The sequence below is a fragment of the Sturnira hondurensis genome, unplaced genomic scaffold, assembly GCF_014824575.4.
Source record: "Sturnira hondurensis isolate 20B ecotype Veracruz unplaced genomic scaffold, ASM1482457v3 Scaffold0004338, whole genome shotgun sequence".
NCBI lineage: Eukaryota > Metazoa > Chordata > Mammalia > Chiroptera > Phyllostomidae > Sturnira > Sturnira hondurensis.
Window position 1 is genome coordinate 3,691,512 of NW_028076969.1, and position 20,136 is coordinate 3,711,647.

Below are 20,136 nucleotides of genomic sequence, written 5' to 3' on the forward strand. Positions count from 1 at the left end.
GGTGGAGGAAAAGGGACAGCATGGCTTTCTCTCTCAAGGGGAGTGAAAGCCCTGGCCCTTGCTGTGACTGGCCTTTATTGGGTTTCTCAGAACATTATATGATGGTCCTCATTTACTATGCACAGCCTGCTTTAGGTGGTTACCTTTAACAGAAAACAAAGGAGCCAAAGCTGCTAATCACATTACAGAAGAGGGATATTAGCAAATGAAAAGGCAAAAGTGGTTGAACTGGTTACACTCAATACTGGGAAGGTTTAGCATGGATTTTAAGAAATTATTTTGCAATAAATGTTAACCACAAGTCCGGGTGAGGGAGTTTTTAGCAAAAAGCAAGACTCAAAGAGGCCTAGGCACATCGCAGGCCTGATTCCCCATGGGAGAACCTATCCATGGGCATGGGTCCTATGCATCTCCGAGTGGGAGCTGGGCCCATGCCACGTAGAACAGTTTCCTACAGTAATCCGGACTGCTTCAGCTTCCTGATCAAAAAGAACAAGCAGATTTACAGCACCAAACCCAATAACCTGAAGACCCGAAACTCCTTTCACTACAATGGGCAGATTCAAAAAAAGACAGTGGGTGTAGAGCTGGTGGCCAATGGCAAAGGTGTGGTGGTAGTGATGAAGGAGAGATCCGACCGATGAAAGCTGGCCACCTCCAGCTGCCACCCACCATCAACAAGAAAAACCCAGCCACCCTGAACAGCCTCCCCCACAGGATCTGCAAGAACAAGTACCACCCAGATCTGCACACCACTGCCATCCACAGGGCCAGCGCCAACCTATGCAGCTGGCAGGGGGAGGGGAGGGGGAGAGGAGGGGGAGAAAAAAGGTGACAAGCTTGTAAAATGTCAGTACAGTGATACAATTGATAGATCACTGTTAAAAGGAACAAGATAAATTCATCTAATTGATTATATGCAAATTTTAAAATAGCTACTAATTATGCATATAAGAGCTAATTATATGTATTGTCTCATTTAGTTGTCACAAGAACTCTGAGAACTATTATTCCCATTTTCATCTGCAATGAGAAAATTGAAGTTCAGAGAAACAATGAAATTTGCCCCAGCTCCACAATCTAGTAAGTGGCAGAGAGAGAATTAGAACAAACTTGGGCTAACTCAAAAGTCAGTATTCTTTAATTTAGATTACCTGTACTGAGAAGGAAAAACATTTACAACATAATGTTAAATGAAAATACAGTATATAATTTAGTCATCAGAATGAGTGAAAAAGATGAAAAGGATTAAGAAGTACCAATTATAAAATCAGCCATGGGATATAGAGTACAGCATAGGGGATGGAGTCAATAATACTGTAATAACTATGTGTGGTGTCAGATGGGTACTAGACTTACCTGGGCGATCACTTCATAAGGTATATAAATGCTCAATCATGGTTTCTCACACCTGAAAATAACACAATATTGTATAAAAACTGTAATTGAAAAATAAAATAAAATATTTAAAAGGAAGAAATTGCAGCTTAGAGAACAGTTGCACAATTTGATTCTGTTTTGTAAAATATACATATACCCATAAATATCAGATAGATTTATAGATTGTATAGATTTGCCTGAGGAACATTCTAGAAGGATACAAATCAAAATGCTGATAAAGTTTATAACTCAGGTGCAACCCAGGTGGATTTTTTCTTTGTGCTTGTTTTTCTTACTTTTCTACAATGGTTACATTTAACTTATAAATGGAAAAATAAATCTATAATTCCAATGCCCTATTGAAGTTGCAAAATACAACTTGCATTTGTTCCACATATTTTTATTTTTATTTTTTTCAAAAGATTTGATTTATTTATCTTTAGAGGGGAAGGGAAGGAGAGAGGGAGAGAATTGCCAATGTATGGTTGCCTCTCGTGCGTCCCCTACTGGGAACTGGCCTGCAACTCCGGCATGTGCCCTGACTGGGAATTGAACCGCAATCCTTTGGTTCACAGGCCCACACTCAATCCACTGAGCTACACCAGCCAGGGCTGCTCCACATATTTTTAAATAAATAAAATAAGGCAGATCGTTTGTATATTTATGTTCAACAAACATATCTTGAGCACCTACTATGTTCTAGATATTGGTACATAAATTATTTTACTTCGTGTCCCTAGATTCTTCTTTCTGCTCCTAAGTGTGGCATCAAGGGTACTCACTCTCTCTCATGTCTTAATCATAACTATTTGCATTTGGATGTTAAGTCTTATCTAATTAATTGAATGCAATTAAGCCCATATTAAAGGAATATCTGGCAATATACTACCAACCCTTGGTATGCCTCAGTGATTTTAAGGCTTAGGAGAGTCAATCGAATCTCTCGTAAATCACCACCACTCCTGAAAGTAGAGGGCTGCTGGTCTGAAGTGGATTCTGTAGGTTTATTTCAGACAGGAAGGGCTAGATCTCAAAACCTGAGCCACACGAGCCACCACTATCAAGTGCAAATTTCCCTGTTTGTTAAATGCTCCTTCTCCTGTCTTTCCTACTCCTTTTCTTTCTGGAGCTCTAAATCCTAACCTTAACTTCGACTTCTGCTATAAAAGTATTAGATGGTGTGATTTTAGAACCCATTTTGACTGGATCTCCTCTCCTATCTCTAGCCCTCCAGCCATATAGGTATGCATAAATCAGCAAAACCCCTTGGGGCTTGATTTTCCACACCTGTTACAGATACACACACACACACACACAGGGCCAAGGCGGGTCACAATATACTATTACCAAAGGGACCCCCTACCAGGTTTGTTATGTCTGCCGCCAGATAAGAAAGACATCTCTCAATGCCAGAGGTTTGTGAAAAGGAAAGGAAATGTTTATTTAGTGCTATATAGACTTCAAGTAGTGACCCAATGTCTTCATTAAAATATCAAAGTCCTTTAGGACACCCACAGATGCCCACAGTGCTTCCTTCTCCCTGCCCTAATTCAGGGTTCTGTAACTCTGGAAAAAAAGCAAACATCTGTATTTGAGGCCTCTGTCACCATCAGCTATGTCGCTGTCCTGGTGGGATCTCTAATTAATCCAAAGCCACGTGGCACCTTCTCCTGGCCTACTGGCAAGAGTTCTTTCACCCTTCTTCCTGGCAAAGTCTCTCCTGCTTCCCAGGCCACGTGGCCAAAGGGAGCACCCCAAAGCTGAGTGGTCCTCTTCTACCAAAGCTGCAGGGATCCCCACTCTGGCCAAAACCACATGGTTTTTCTCGGCAAAGCTGTGGGAAGGTGGGGGTTTGCCACTCTGCCAAAGCCCAGTGGCAGTTTTCTGCTAAAGCCGTTTGGTGATTCTCTCCAACCAAACTGTGTGTGGCTTTCTTTCAATGGCTGCCATGCCTGGGTTTAAATCCTCGAACCAATTTGCCTCTGCAGCCCCATTTCCGACTCCTCCCACAATCGGCTACACATGCCAGCACTCCCGCATTATTCCAAGTTTACTGGGCTGCCATTGTGAGTCTGGGCAGGTGTGGCCCCATGGTGTGGAACTAATCTTGACCAAACTCTCACGTAGGTGCTGTCACATGGGGGACCTGCCCCCAGTTACATCTTGGGGGGAGTCCCTTTCCATCCCCATGGCTCAGAGCATGGCCACAGCTATTTAACATATCTGTGCAACCAGTTAAAGGTTATAGGTATGTTAAATGACCATGCCCGAAGTTAGCCCAAAGCTGTTGCTGTACAAAACAGCTCTGCATATTCCTGCTCCATTAGCCCCTTCCCGCAACTCACATCTGGGGGATGTGGGGAAGGGGTGAGCACATACTTATATGTCTTTCTAACATTTCCTAGACATCTTGAGTTCCGGACCCCATTCCAAATCCCTTTTTGGAGCCCCCCTCTTGGCTGTACCCTGTTACACAACCAGGATACCTCTTCCTAGAGGGCATAGGAAACAGCTGCTCGGCTGTCCCTTGAAACAGAGAAAAAGATGATCCTGCAGCAATGAATTGCCGAGGGGTTGGGGGTGGAGTGAGAAGAGCTCTCCTCTGTACCCTCTTCATTGCGAGGAAATGTAACAGTGATTGAAATAAGCCTAATATACTAATCAGACGGTAATTATAGAACAGGCTGTACTAACAAACTCATAGAAGATTCAGGTATTGGAAGTCTCCTTTTATAAAGTATTTTATAAACATCAGCAGTTGCAGCTCCTGCTTAACTACCCAAGGAGTGACGCTGACCACAAGAAACTTGGCAATCATCAGGGACTCATATCAGAACCAGCAGAAACTCTGCCTACACATCCTGTTCCAAGATCTCGGCAGTGAAACTGTGGATCGAGCTATGAATCTACCTGATGACACACACAAGAGATTATGTTGAAACCACCCAAGAAGAGAGCTGAGAAAACGCACATCGCCAGAAACTCCTTCATTCCCCTCTTCCATGGTTTCCCTCTATAAATTAGCCAAGATGCCTAAGATGCGGAGATGGGCTTGGAAGCGAGCCCCCCATATTCAGCGCTGCTGGCACCTGAACAAAACCACTTTCCTTTACATCATCAGCTGCCTGGAGTATTGGCTTTCGAAGCAGCGGGCAGCTGGACCTGTGTTTGGTTATAGAAAGAATTCTATGACTTTAGTAACATGAGTGTTTGGAAGATAGAACTCTTCCCCATGAGACAGGATAGTAAGAAGCTGGGAAAATTCTTTGGCAAATGAAACAGCAAAACTGAGACAGACAGCTGAACACAACGGCTGAGCAATTTACAGCCAGGTACAAAAGGCCACGTCCCTAGAGATAACCTCTAGGCCTCAGTTGAACTTCAGCTATGGGCCCAGAAAAGCCACAAAACCAGGACCAGCTGGATGACACCAGGACCAATGACTAAAGATTCCCTGCCCTGTCACTGACCAATCAGTGGAGACCATGACCCTGAAAGGACACACCTGGAGAACTGATGAATATTCTCCCTGAGGCATCACCTAAGAGTCCCCCCTGCAAGAAACAGATAAAAGCCTCAAGACGAAGAACCCGGGGTGTGCCCTCTCCCTCTGGGGAGCAGCCAGGGCCCTTTCCCTTCCTTCCTTCTATCCACCCCCCTTCTCTCTTCACAGGCACTTATCTCTTAAATTCTAAGGCAATGCGCAGGTGGCAGCTTGTCCCACACTAACTCCTTGAGCCTGTCTCCAAGGCACCCTTTTCTCTGACTTCCCAGTGAGCTAAGGCAGTCCAGTCTAGGTTCTCTTGTTGCTTCCTCCATGCTAAGCCCTTCCTTGTTTCACCATCCCCAGCTTTAATAAATGTGGCCTCATAATCACCTGGACTCGTGTCGTGAAAGCTTTCCTACACAAAGTCAGAAACCCCAACACTACAGCTGGCCCTAGGCAGACCCACTCAGGGCCAGGGACCTTTCCAGTAACACTAGTACCAATGAAAACAGCACCAGCAAGTGTTTGTAAAGGCAGGATTAAAAAGGGTTTTAAAAAATTAAAACCAAAGCCTTGGCTGGGTTGGAATGCTGTCCTGTACAACAAAAGATTGCGGGTTTGATCTCCAGTTGGGTTGCACATGGGAGGCTACTCATCAATGTTTCTCTTACACTAACGTCTGTCAGTCTGTCTTTCTCTCTAAATTCAGTAAACATATCCTCTGATGATGATTAAAAAAATTAAAACTGATAATATAATTTGGCTGAATCACCACAGTATCAGGAGTATTTACTAGCACAATGTCCTGCAACTGTGACGGACAACAGTGATTAGACAAGTCAGTGGTGAGGGAAAAATGGATTTGATTTTCGGCAACAACCACCTCTGCTCAGGTATGCTGCCCTCCCGTGGTTGCGCAGATGTTCATCGCCTAACGTGCCGTGGATCAGAAGACTGGTACCTGACAATCCAGTTTGACGAGCGCGGATGTGAACTTCCCCAAGACAACGAGGAGGGTACCACTGTAACACACCCATCCACAGAGCCTTGAAGTCTAACTGCTGGGCAGTGGCGACACCAGCGTGTGGTCGCCTTTTCTCAAGTGAGGGGCGTCCACTTTGCATATCAGCGGAAGTCCGCTCCTGACTGTGCCCAGAGCCGGAGGCAGTGCTTCCCCCCAGCCGCAGCTGGGCAGGAGCCCAGATCACCTCCAGGCAACTGCCCAAGCTCCAGAAGAAAGGAAGGTAGGAGAGACTAGTGCATTGAGGCCCGACAAAGTCCTCGGGCATTGTTGTTCTGCGTTCCCCTAAGGTCGCCTAGACAACCCAGGCTGGCCCCACCCACAGCCTTTGGCACCAGAGACCTGGCAGGAAATGGAAGAGCCTCCAGAAGAGGCTACGGGGAGATCCTTGGAACCTGAAAGCACAGCTAGGTCCCCAAATGACAGCCACAGAGATCGCCAGCAAGACAACTGGAAGAAACTGGGCAAAGAGGAGGCAGATAACCAGTCTTTTCACAGAACAGCTAACCAGGCCAACCCAAGAGTATATAGCCAGACTGAACCCAACATATTTGGCCAAGCAGACTACAAAGTATCTGAACCCAATGGGCACAGAACATCTGATCAGGCTGACCTCAGAGCATCCAATCGTGATAATGTTGCCGATCATAGAGCAACTAATCAGACTGACCAAGGAATGTCTGAACAGACAGGTAGCAAGGCATCTCACCAAGCTGATCATGTAGACTCTGAACAGACTGATGACCAGATACCTGTTCTGTATGAGCAAAGAACCCCTGAACAGATTGATCGCAGATTGTCCGGCCAGGCTGAACGAAGAATTTCTGAACAGACCGACCGCAGAATGTCTGGCCAGGCTGAACGAAGAATTTCTGAACAGACCGACCGCAGAATGTCTGGCCAGGCTGAACGAAGAACTTCTGAACAGACCGACCGCAGATTGTCTGGTCTGGTTGAACGAAGAACTTCTGAACAGACTGACCGCAGAATGTCAGGCCAGGCTGAACGAAGAACTTCTGAACAGACCGACCGCAGATTGTCAGGCCAGGCTGAACGGAGAACTTCTGAACAGACTGACCGCAGAATGTCAGGCCAGGCTGAACAAAGAACTTCTGAACAGACTGACCGCAGAATGTCAGGCCAGGCTGAACGGAGAATTTCTGAACAGACCGACCGCAGAATGTCTGGCCAGGCTGAACGAAGAACTTCTGAACAGACCGACCGCAGAATGTCAGGCCAGGCTGAACGAAGAACTTCTGAACAGACCGACCGCAGATTGTCTGGTCTGGTTGAACAAAAACTTTATGAACAGATTGACCAGAGATTGTCTGAACAAACTGGCTATAAAACATCTGTAAAGACTCACCACAAAGTACATGACCAAGTGACTGAACTAGCTGAACACCAGGTTGCTGACCCAGCTGACAGCGGTACTCATCATCCTAGAGTTGCTAAGCATGACTATAGTAAGTCTAAGGAGGTTGATCACCTAAGGAATGAAAAAGATGATAAGATAGAAGACAACCAGTTTGACTATGGAGAAAGTGACCATCGGTATGATGATAGAATATTCACCAGCAAGAAGGACAAAGAGGCTGACTTCAGAATACAGCCCTGCAAATTTAACACTAGCCAGACAGACCTCAGTGATTCCAAGGTTTTAGATGTAACTGACTCCGAAAGTAAAAACTTTCTGCAAGCATTCAACTCATTTGAAAACAAGTTCATCAATCATTTGCAAGCAAAAGGTCGAGACTTTTCCCCAAGATTCCCCACCATCTCAACCCAGTTGGACTATATCATCAGCCAAGACAAATCTCAAGTAATAGCAACTGAGACTGTAGATTAAAAGGGCATTTGATACTTGGGAGGCTGGAGGCCAAACTAGGAGCCTGTAGTGGTGGTGGTGGTGGTGGTGGTATAGGAGTGGAGGATGGACACAGGTTGGATCAAAGATGAAGAATAGACTGACATGTTGTGATATGTGTGACCCATAGGATTCAGGGAGGACAGGAGAAGGGTGGGATTTATAGAGAGGTGTTGCTTTCTCTGCTGCCCTAAGGCCGTTCAGAAGCACCAATGAACCAGCATTCAGGAGACCTAGGTTTTCAGTCCTGGTGTGGCTGCTAACTCTAGAACATTAACTCATTTTCCCCACTCTGGGCTTTTATCAAAGGAAAGGAATTTGGAGTAAACCAGAGATCCCTGTAAAGAAACAAGTATTTGAAGTAGGTTGGAGAAGCCTAAAGTAACTCCCAGGACTTGAGATGTATTGCATTCCTTGGAAGATCAGCCAGGGCTCTCACCATAATGTCTTTCCTCTACTTCCTGGTGTTCAGATCCCATCATCACCAGATTCCACTGATAACAGCAAAAATAAGAACAAAACTTCCTGTTTGTTTGTTTGTTTAAATTTATTAAAGACTCTTGGTGGGGGTGGGGATATTTCCATTTCAGAATGTTTCAGAACACCAAGACAGGAAGAATTCTCATGAGCACAAGAAAGCCCGTAGCAAGCGGTTCCCTTCTATAGTGTACCAAGATCCTTACCAAGTTTCACTACAGTACATGGAAAAACACCACATTCTGCAAATATTCCAGGTAAACCTCTCACTTCCTTATTTAATTGTGAATTTTTCAGTAACTATTGTGTAACAAATAAACTTTCATCTGGCTCCCGTGTGGTACAAGAAAGGGTCTTTGCTATAAAAAGGATATACTCTCAGTGAAAAGCCAGTAAGATGTAATAACCAATAATAGTAAATGATAAACACCAACTGAGTGATACTCACCATGATATGAAGCCATTCAGAGGGTAGATTGACTGATTGTCAGGGAAGGCTACCCTCCACTCCCTATACCACCACCACCACCACCACCACTACAGGCTCTTGGTTTGGCCTCCAGCCTCCCAAGTATCAAATGCCCTTTTAATCTATAGTCTCAGTTGCTATTACTTGAGATTTGTCTTGGCTGATGATATAGTCCAACTGGGTTGAGATGGTGGGGAATCTTGGGGAAAAAATCTCTGCCTTTTGCTTGCAAATGACTGATGAACTTGTTTTCAAATGAGTTGAATGCTTGCAGAAAGTTTTTACTTTCAGAGTCAGTTACATCTAAAACCTTGAAATCACTGAGGTCTGTCTGGCTAGTGTTAAATTTGCAGCCTGGCCAGACATTCTGCAGTCAGTCTGTTCAGAAATTCTTCATTCAGCCTGGCCGGACAATCTGCGATCAATCTGTTCAGGGGTTCTTTGCTCATACAGAACAGGTATCTGGTCGTCAGTCTGTTCAGAGTCTACATGATCAGCTTGGTGAGATGCCTTGCTGCCTGTCTGTTCAGACATTCCTTGGTCAGTCTGATTAGTTGCTCTATAATCGGCAACATTATCACGATTGGATGCTCTGAGGTCAGCCTGACTTTAACTTTCCAAAGTTAAACTTGGAAAACTTGGCCCAGAGTTAAAATTTGAGCCAGAGTAGGAAAGAAGGACAAAACATGGCCACTGGGGTGGAAAAGTAGTTCAGATTGCTTCTAATTCTTGAAATTTTGGATATTGGGCTGGAAATTTCTTTAAACAATGACATCTTTGGCAAAAATAGAATTATAAAAGATTATCACATAAAACGTTTGTTTTTGTTTTTGTTTGCCTGATGTGTTTATTTTTATGTTTATATTATTACCCAGCAAGGTACATATTTGTATATAATACATGAGTACATGAAGTACCCTGTGGTTTAGAAAGGTGTAAAATAAGAATGGCCCACTTCAAATGAAAGCATTTAAACTTAAGTGTAAAGAAATGGGGTAGAGGAAAAAGAGCAGAAACTTGGCAAGCTTAGCCCAAGGCTCAACCTAACTCGGCCACCTTTCACCTTTGTCATTTGGGGAAAATTACGTAACTTCTGTGAATCTCAGTTTCCTCATATAAAATAGAGATAAGTGATACTTCATTAACTCTGCTCAATGTCTTTTCTTTTTTAAAATGTCCTTTTGTGGGAGAGAACTTATGGCTGGGTTTTCTGACTTTAATCAAAGAACAAGTAATTATTAAATCAAAGGATGAAAGCTGTTGAAGAAGTAGAATTATAATCATTCTATAAATAATGTTCTTCATCTGTCAAGGAAAAACAATGCTAATGCATTCAACACTGTTATGAGAAAAATCAGTTATCAAATAAGTGTTCCACAGAAATATAGGAAACACATAATTGGTGTGGATACATTAAACAGACCTTGAATGTTTTATATCTAAAATTAGCTCCATTGTTATTACAAATGAGAGTTCTATTTAATTGATTATAACTTTTGGAGGGTTATTCAACACCAAAAAACATATGGTAGTGAATCTCTGACATTTTACATATGCTTTCTTGTTTATGATTAGAAACAATGAATGTAATTTTTACCTTTTAGAACCAAATGCCTCAGAAGAAAGGCTCCAGGTAAAATCATATAGTCTATTTAAAATTTTACTCAAAATACTTTCCTCTGACTACTCTCCAAAGAAAATTATGTTAATTTTCAACCTAGCAAAATCATAGATCCAAAACAAAAACTTTCTCTAGAACTTTCTCACTGCTTCTTTGATCTTGAAAACTAGAGAAATATCCATTTCTACTTATTACTACATTTTTATTCCTACAAATATTGCCTTAATTTACATAATTTAATCAGTAGTAGGGAAGTAATTTGTCACTTTGTAGAGATATGTCAATTTATTTAAAATGGTGTGGTACCTGTTAGGTTAGTACAGAATATTGCTTCAGATATCACCTTACCACATTACCGTTAGCTCAGAACCATAATGTGACATCTATGCTCTCTCAGCAGATCACTGAAAACTTGGTCTATGAAAGGCCAGCGGACCCCTTGAGTTTTATGCTGTACCAGGTATGGACTAGTAGGAAAAAAAACAATCCTTGTATTCTTTTTATTACAAATATACCACACACAAGCATATAAAACAAAACATATACAACTCAGTGAATTATCATGTTATGAGCCAACCTGTAACTACCATTCAAATTTTAAAAATTAAAACATTGCTAGCATCCCAGGAACCCCCTTTCCCCCCTCAGTTACTACTCCCCATAAAGGGACTATTGTTCTGACTTTTTGGATATTGACTTCTTCACTTCTCTTTATAAATTTACCCCAAAACACAAATCATGATCAACTTTGTCTTTAGATTTTTCAGCCCTTTCAACTTTATATAATTGAAACCATATGTTAGGTATTCATTTGTATCTAGTTTATTTTTCTCAAAATTATGTCTATGAGGTTAGTCCATACTGTTATGTATAGCTGAAGTTAATTTTCATTGCTATATAGTATTCATTATATGAAATGCCACAATTTATCCATTCAATGATGTATATCAATATCCAGGTTGTTTCTAGCTTGGAACTATTGTAAAAAATTTCCCTATGAGGGGATAGACTCACATGAGCAAGTATAAAGGACACATGGACAATAACTAAGGTGGGGGGCGGAAATGGGAGGGAGGTGGGGAGCGCTGGCAGGGGCAGGGCTGGGAATATAAGACAGAAAACTGTACTTGAACAAGAATTACATAAAAATAAAAATTAAAACAATTTCCCTATGAATCTTTGTGCACATGGCTCTTTGTGCACATATACTCACATTTCTCCTGAGTACATACCCTGAGAGTGATTGCTGAGCCATAAGGTATGAGTTTGCTCAGCTCTAGTAGATTATTTCAAATAATTTTCCAAAGTGATCGTACCAATTTATACTCCCAGCAGAAGTGTATATTAGAGTTCTAGTTGTTTTACATCCTTACCTAAACTATATCTAGCACTTAGAATTATCTGTCTTTTTAGCATTAGCCATTTTGATGGATGGTTAGTAATAAATCATTGCAGTTTCCATTTTTTTCTTGATTAGTAAAGTGGTTGTATATCTTTTCATTTGTTTATTAGCCATTTGGAAGTACTGATTTTTCTATTGTATTGTTAGTCTTATTTTTACTCACTTATAACAGTTTTCCATATGTTTTGGTTGTGAGCTCCTGATTGATTGTGTCTGTTACAGATTTTATTCCACTCTCTGCCTTCTCTTTTTATCTCTTAAAGGTATTTTTGATAAACAGAAATTCTTAATTTTGATACAGTCAAATTTAACAGTTTCTTTCTTCATGATTAGTACTTTTGGTGTCCTGTTTTAGAAGTCTCTCCTTAGTCCTAGCTCCTAAATATAGCACCCTGTACTATCCTGTAGAAGTTTTCTTGTGGGGTTTTATTGAGGAGGTTTTGAATTTGTTTATTTGATGCCTTTTACATGTATATATACTCTATTTGGAATTGATTTTGTATAGAATGTGAGGTGGTGCTGTTTCATTTTCTTCCAAGTAGATAGCCAACTGATTAGGCATCTTTTATTAAAGAAGAAGAAGAAGAAGAAAGTGAAGGGATTAGCCAAAGAACATATATGTATAACCCATAGACACAGTCAACACTGTGGTGATGGCCAAAGGGAAGGGGGAGTGGGTACTATGTAAAGGCAGGAGAAGGGAAGATGGGAACATCTGTAATACTCTCAACAATAAAAATAAAAGAAAGAGAGCCCTGGCTGGTGTAGCTCAGTGGATTGAGCGCAGGCCTGCGAACCAGATGATCGCGGTTCTATTCCCAGTCAGGGCATATGCTTGGGTTGCAGGCCAGTTTCCAGCAGGGGCCAGTTCCCTGCAGGGGATGCACGAGAAGCAACCATACATTGATGTTTCTTTCCTCTCTCCTTCCCTTCCCCTCTAAAAAGATAAATAAATAAAGTATTTTAAAAAAATAAAAATAAAAAAATAAAAGAAAGAGATTTTTCTTAAAGATCATACCTTCTACCCCACTCTTTATTTGATTCTTAAGGTGTATTTGCCTATCCCTGCTCTAAGACTGTCTTAATTAGTATGCATTACAAAAAATCTCAATATCTATCAGAATAAGTCCTCACATCTTATTCTTTAAAATATGTTGGATTTTCTTAGGCCTGTGCATTGTCACATCAGTATTTAGAGTCATTTGTCAAGCTGCAGAAATCAAAGAACAGGACAAAACTCCAGGAAAAGAACTAAAAACAAAATGAAGACATGTAATCTACCAGATAAAGAGTTCACAGGGTGCTTAATTAACTTGATAGAATAAAAGATATCAGTAAGAACTTTAACAAAAATAGAAAACATTAAACAGTTTACAAAAAACATAAAGAGGAACCTGTCATCAGAACTGAAAAATACAATGAAAAATATATTAGAGGGAATCAACAATAGATTTGATGAAACAAATAATTGGATCAATGTCTGGAAGACAAGGTAGTAGAAAATACCCAGCTGGAACAGCAAAAAGAAACTATTTTTAAAATGAGGATAGTATTTGTTAAAATTGTGGGACAGCCTCAAGCATAACAACATTTTCGTTACATTCCTAGAGGAAAAGAGAGAGAAAAAAGGAATTGATTACCTATTTGAAGAAATAATTATTGAAAACTTCTCTAATTTGGCAAAGGGCATAGACATACAAGTCCAGAAAGCACAGACAGTTCCAGACAAGATAAACCCAATGACAACTACACCAAGACACATCAAAATTAAAAGTTAAAGTCAAAAAGAGAATTTTAAAGTGAAGAGAAAAATTAATTATGTAAAAGCTCCTATAAAACTATCTGTAGATCTTTCTACAGTAACTTTGCAGGCCAGAAGGGACTGGCAAGAAATATTCAAAGTCATGAAAAGCAAAAACCTACAACCAAGATTACTCCAACCAGCAAGTTTATTATTTAGTATTGAAGGAAAAATAGTCTCTGAGACAAGAAAAATTAAAGTTCATCACTGCTAAACCAACTTTATAAGAAATGTTAAAGGGACTTCTCTAAATAGAAATAAAATATCAAAAATAAAAATAAGAATATATAGGAAAGAAAAAAAATCTCACTGACAATGGCAAACACTTAGTAATAATAGTGGAGCAACCAATTTTAAAGCTAGTACAAAAGTTAATAGACAGAAGTAGGATGATCATATATAAATACAACAATAAATTAAGGGGTACACAAATACATACATAAGATAAAATAATGGCAAACATAAACATTGGAGGGATGAGTAAATGAGTAAAAAACTCCAGTGATTTTAGAATATATTCAAACTTAAGCAACCATCAACTTAAATTAGACTGCTATAAACATAGCTTGGTATAAATAAAAGGGACATGGTAACCACAAACCATAAAACCTATACAAAGATGTACAAGACATAAAGAGAAAAAAGTTCAAACATAACACAATAGGAAGTCATCAATGTACAAGAGAGCAAGAGAGTAAGACCACAGAAAAACCACAAAACAACAAATACAATGTCAATAACTACATACCTATTAATAATTACACTACATGTAAATGGACTAAATGCTCCAACAAAAAAAAGGGGGGGGAGTGGTTGAATGGATAATAAACAAGACCCATGCATATGCTGCCTACAAGAGACCCACTTCAAATCAATAGACATGCAGAGACCAAAAGTAAAGGGATGGGAAAATATATTTTGTGCAAGTGGAAAAAAAAGCTGGGTTAACAGTACATATACCAGACAAAATTGACTTTAAAACAAATGCCATAAGAGACAAAGAAGGACAATATATAATGATAAAAGAATCAATCCAACAAAAGGATATAATTTTTGTAAGTATTTGTGTACCCAACATAGAAGCACCTAAATATATAAAATAAATATTGGCAGACATAAAGGGAGAGATCAACAGTAATACAATAACAACATAGGGTACTTTAATACCCTATGATGTTAATAGATAAATCATCCAGAGAGAAAATCAACATGGAAATAGTGGCTTTAAATAATACAGGAGCTCAGATGAACTTTATAGATATTTTTAAAACATTTCACCCAAAAGCAGCAGAATATACATTCCTTTTAAGTGCACATGGGACATTTTCCAGAATAGACCACATATTAGGCCATAAAACAAATAGAAACAAATTTAAGAAGATTAAAATCATATCAAGCATCTTCCTTGACCACAGTGGTATGAAACTGAAAGTCAACTACAAGAAGAAACCTGAAAAATGTATAAACACACAGAGGCTAAATAACATGCTACTAAATAATCAATAGGTTAACAATGAGCTCAAGGAGAAAAATCAAAGACAGTTTGAGACAAATGAAAATGAAACACACAACAAAAAATTTATGAGACACAGCAAAAGAAGAAAATCCATAGCAATATAAGCCCACATCAAAAAAATTAGAAAAATCTTTAAAAATCTAATAACCTTACACCTAAAGGAACTAGAGAGAAAATAAAAAATCCCAAAGCCAGTAGAAGGAAATATAAAATTTAAGAGTGAAGATAAATGAAATAGGAACTAAAAAATATAGAAAAGATCAATGAAACCAGAGCTGATTCTTCGAAAAGCTAAACAAAACAGATAAACCTTTAGCTAAATGCTAAAAAAAAAAGGAGGGAGGCAGGAGCATAAAAAGGAGTAAATATAGCCTCTTCCATAAACAGTGTGGGGAGATCTGGACAGAAATATGCAAAAATGTCAATGTCCCAGTTGACTTTGGGAGCAGGGGAAGAGGTAGGGGAGGGGAGAACAATGGCAAAAAAATTGGGACAATTGTAATAAAACAACAATAAAAAAAGAAATATTCAGCAACAACAACAACAACAAACAAACCAAAGCCAAGTTTTGCTTTTTAAATTTTTTTGTTATTCTACTGCAGTTGTCCCAATTTTCCCCCTTTGCCCTCCACCACCCAGCTCACCCCCCCACCCCCAGCTCCCAAAATCAATCCCCACCCTGTTGTTCATGTCCATGGATCCTGAATACATGTTCCTTAACTAGACTCTTCCCCTTTTTCCCACCCTTATTTATTTTCCTCCTCCCCTCTGATCCCTGTCAGTCTGTTTCATGTTTCCATGTCTCTGGTTCTATTTTGCTCATTAGTTTTTGTTCATTAGATTCCTCTTATAGGTGAGATCATAGGGTATTTGTCTTTCACCAACTGGCTTATTCACTTAACATAACACTCTCCAGTTCCATCCATGCCGTAGCTAAAGGTAGGACTTCTTTCTTTCTGTTGTGTAGTATTCCATTGTGTACATGTACCACTTTTTTGATCCACTCATTTACTGATGGGCACTTGGGCTGTTTTCAGCACTTAGCTATTGTAGATAACCCTGCTATGAACATTGGGGTGCATGGGTTCTTTTGAATTGGTGTTTCAGGATTCATTAGGTATATTCCCAGCAGTGGAATTGCTGGGTCAAAAGGCAGTTCCATTTTTAATTTTTTGAGAAGAGTCCATACTGTTTTCTACAGTGGCTGCACCAGTCTGCATTCCCACCAGCAGTGCACTAGGGTCCCCTTCTCTCCACATCCTCGCCAGCACTTGTTGTTTGTTGATTTGTTAATGATGGCCATTCTCACTGGTATGAAGTGGCATCTCATTGTGGATTTAATTTGCATCTTTCTGATGGCTAATGATGTTGAGCATCTTTTCATATGTCTCTGGGCCTTCTGTATGTCCTTATTGGAGAAGTGTCTGTTAAGGTCTTTTGCCCATTTTTTAATTGGGTTGTTTGTCTTCCTGGAGTGGAGCCAAATGAGTTCTTCATATGTCTTGGAGATCAAACCCTTGTCCGAGGTATCATTGGCAAACATATTTCCCATACAGCTGGTTCTCTTTTCATTTTAATGCTGTTTTCCTTAGCCGTGCAAAAGCTTTTTATTTTGATGAGATCCTATTTGTTCATTCTTTTCTTAATGTCCCTTGCTCTAGGGGACATATCAGTGAAAATATTGCTGCCTGGAATATCTGAGATTTTCCTGCCTATGTTTTCCTCCAGGACTTTTATGGTGTCACGACTTATATGTAAGTCTTTTATCCATCTTGAGTTTATTTTTGTGTATGGTGTAAGTTAGCGATCAAGTTTCATTTTTTTGCATGTAGCTGTCCAGATCTTCCAACATCATTTGTTGAAGAGGATATTGTTACTCCATTTTATGCTTTTGCCCTTCTTGTCAAATATTAATTGACCATAGAGACTTTGGTTTATTTCTGGGCTCTCTGTTCTGTTCCATTGGTCTATGTGTCTGTTCTTATGCCAGTACCAGGCTGTTTGGATTCCAGTGGCCTTGTAATATAGTTTGATATCATGTATTGAGATCTTTCCTACTTTATTGTTCTTTCTCAAAATTGCTGTGGCTATTCGGGGTCATTTATGGTTCCATACAAATTTTTGAAGTGTTTGTTTTATATTTGTGAAATATGTCATTAGTACTTTAATAGGGATTGCAGTGAATCTATAAATTGCTTTGGGTAGTATGGACATTTTGATGATGTTAGTTCTTCCAATCCACGAATACGGTATATGTTTCCATTTGTTTGTGTCTTCCTTGATTTTTTTCTTCAGTATTCTGTAGTTTTCTGAGTGTGGGGGCAACTTCACTCTCAAGTCCCCCCAAGTGCCACAGATGAAAGTGAATCATGACTGAGATATGATGTGATCTGCTTAGGAAGAAGTGGCCATTTTCCCAGAGGGAAAAGGCCATGGGCTAGTGGCCAGTTTCTCAGGGGAGACAAAGGCCAGCAGCGGCCCGTTTCTCCGAGGAGAAAAAGGCCTCGAGCCCCTTCTTCCAAGGCCTTTTTGGGGGTTCTAATACACAGGAATACAGGGTGGCAAGAATCAAACAGTAGATAACATTTCAAAGAAATCTGAGGGCTTACTATGAGTCCGGGTCTGTCAGAAACAGAGTTTTAGGGTTTCCTGCTCGAACCCTTAACATATGAATGAAAGCACTCTTAGCAGAGCAGATTTCATGGGTTTATCAGGAAGTCTTTGTGACACCAGATTCTTTCCCAGGACATGCTCTAGCAAGGCAAGGAGCTGCACCTCCCCCCAATAAGTATTCAGGCTTAAGGAGATTAGAGCCAGGAAGCACTTCTCCCAGAGAACATGGGGACTTGGGCTATGTCGAAGCCAGGGGGCGAGAGTCCACTGCTCCCTCTTTGTTGCAGCCCCCCCCCCAAGTCCTTCCACCATGAAGGCCTCCCAAGTGATCGGATCTGGCTTAGGTTGCCCCCGCTGTGAGGGGTCTTACCCGTCATTGACTTCTGACCAAGCTTTGGGGGCAGGGAGAGGAAACTGAGGCAGCGTTTGCTACCAGAGACAAGCTTTGTCTCCTGCAGCTCGCATTCCAGAGGTTATCTCTCACCCTTAGCCACAAGGGGTAGAGATACAATTCCTAAAATCAGGCAGAGTGATCTACAACATCTGACTACAGGTCTTTAACATCCTTGGCTAGGTTTATTGATAGATCCTTTCTTTTTCTTTCTTTCTTTTATTTTCTATAACAAATGGTATTTTTTTCCTGATTTCTGTTTCTCATATTTTATTGTTGGTGTACAAAACTGCCTTTGATTTCTGAATATTGACCTTGTATCCCACTCTTTTGCCAAATTCATTTATTAGGCTAAGTAGGTTTTTGGTGGAGTCTATAGGATTTTCTATGTACACTGTCATGTCATCTGCAAACAATGACAGTTTTGTTTCCTCCTTTCCAATTTGGATGCCTTTTACTGCCTTTTCTTATCTGATTGCTGTGGCTAGGACATCCAATACTATGTTGAATAGGAGTGGCGAGAGCCAACATCCTTGTCCTGTTCCTGATCTTGGTGGCAAAGCTTTTAGTTTTTGCCCATTGAGTATGATGTTGTCTGTAGGTCTCTCATATATGGCCTTTATTATGTGGAAAAATGTTCCCTCTATTCCCACTTTGCTGAGTGTTTTGATCATAAATGGGTGCTATACCTTATTAAATGCTTTTTCCACATCTATTAATATGATCATGTGATTTTTGTATTTGCTTTTGTTTATGTGATGTATTACATTTATTCATTTGCTAATATTGTACTATCCTTGCATCCCTGGGATAAATCCCACTTGATCATGGTGTATGACCTTTTTAATGCATTGTTGGATGCAGTTTGCCAATATTTTGTTGAGGATATTAGCGTCTATGTTTATCAGCAATATTGGCCTGAAGTTTTCTTTCTTTGTTCTGTCTTTACCTGGTTTTGAGTTTACAATGATGCTGGCTTCATAAAAAGAGTATGGGAGTCTTCCTTCTTCTTGGATTTTTTGGAATAGTCTATAAAAGATAGGGGTTGGCTTTTCCTTAAATTCTTTGTAAAGTTCTCCTGTGAAACCATCTGGTCCAGGGCTTTTGTGTGCTAGGAGTTTTTTTATTAATGCTTCAATTCCATCTGCTGTTATTGGTCTGTTCAGGCTTTCTGCTTCTTCTTCATTGAGTTTTAGAAGATTACATTTTTTCTAGAAATTTGTCTATTTCACCTAGGTTTTCCAATTTCTTGCCATATAGTTCTTTGTAGTAATTTCTTAAAATCCTTTGTATTTCTGTGGTATCAGTAGTAATCTCTCCTCTTTTATTTCTGATTGTGTATTTGGGTAATCTCTCCTTTTTTCTTGTTGAGTCTGCTTAAAGGCTTGTCAATTTTATCTTTTCAGAGAACTAGCTTCTGGATTCATTGATCCTTAGAATTATGCTTTTAGTCTCTGTGTTGTTTAATTCTGCTCTGATCTTATTCATTTCCTTCTACTTTCTCTGGGCTATCTTTGCTGTTGTTACTCAAGTTCTTGTAGAAATAGTGTTATGTTGTTTATTTGAAATGTTTCTATCTTTTTTAGGTAGGCCTGTATCTCTATGAACTTCCCTCTCAGGACTGCCTTGGCTCTGTCCCATAAATTTTGAGTTCATTTGTTATGAGTTCACTTTCATTGGTTTCCAGAAGCTTTTTTATTTCTTCCTTGATCTCATTCTTAACCCATTCATTGCTTAATAGCATGCTACTCAATCTCCACTGAGTTTGAATGTGTTTGAGTTTTTACCTTGCGATTGGTTTTTAGTTTCAATCCCTTGTGGTTGGAGAAAGTACTTGATACAATTTCTATTTTCTTGACCTTGTTGAGGCTTGTTTTATGTCCTATCATGTGGTCTATCTTTGAAAATTTTCCATGTGCATTTGAAAAGAATGTGTATTTAGCTTCTTTGGGATGATAGGTTCTATGTATATCAGTTAAGTCCATTTGATCTAGGGCATTGTTCAATGCCACAACTCTGTTGATATTTTGTTTGGAAGATCTATCCATTTTTGACAGTAGGGTATTAAAATTCCCTACTACAATTGTGTTG

General features: G+C 39.9%; 1 protein-coding gene across 1 annotated transcript; it reads left to right on the forward strand.

The window, feature by feature from the left end:
• Positions 1-431: 431 nt before the first annotated feature.
• TEX55 (testis expressed 55) lies at positions 432-12,014 on the forward strand. The gene is made up of 7 exons (XM_037045589.1): positions 432-606; positions 5,788-5,883; positions 6,179-6,835; positions 6,884-7,728; positions 8,346-8,489; positions 10,720-10,782; positions 11,988-12,014. The coding sequence occupies exons 1-7, from the start codon at positions 432-434 to the stop codon at positions 12,012-12,014; spliced, it is 2,007 nt and encodes a 668-aa protein (XP_036901484.1).
• Positions 12,015-20,136: the final 8,122 nt, after the last annotated feature.

Bases quoted from the DNA above. Each gene is read 5' to 3' on its own strand.
- TEX55 (XM_037045589.1), top strand. From the start codon at position 432: ATGCCACGTAGAACAGTTTCCTACAGTAATCCGGACTGCTTCAGCTTC. The intron at 7,729-8,345 runs GTAGATTAAAAG...TTTCCATTTCAG, and splicing joins AAGTAATAGCAACTGAGACT to AATGTTTCAGAACACCAAGA. The intron at 10,783-11,987 runs GTATGGACTAGT...TATCTCTTAAAG, and splicing joins TGAGTTTTATGCTGTACCAG to GTATTTTTGATAAACAGAAA.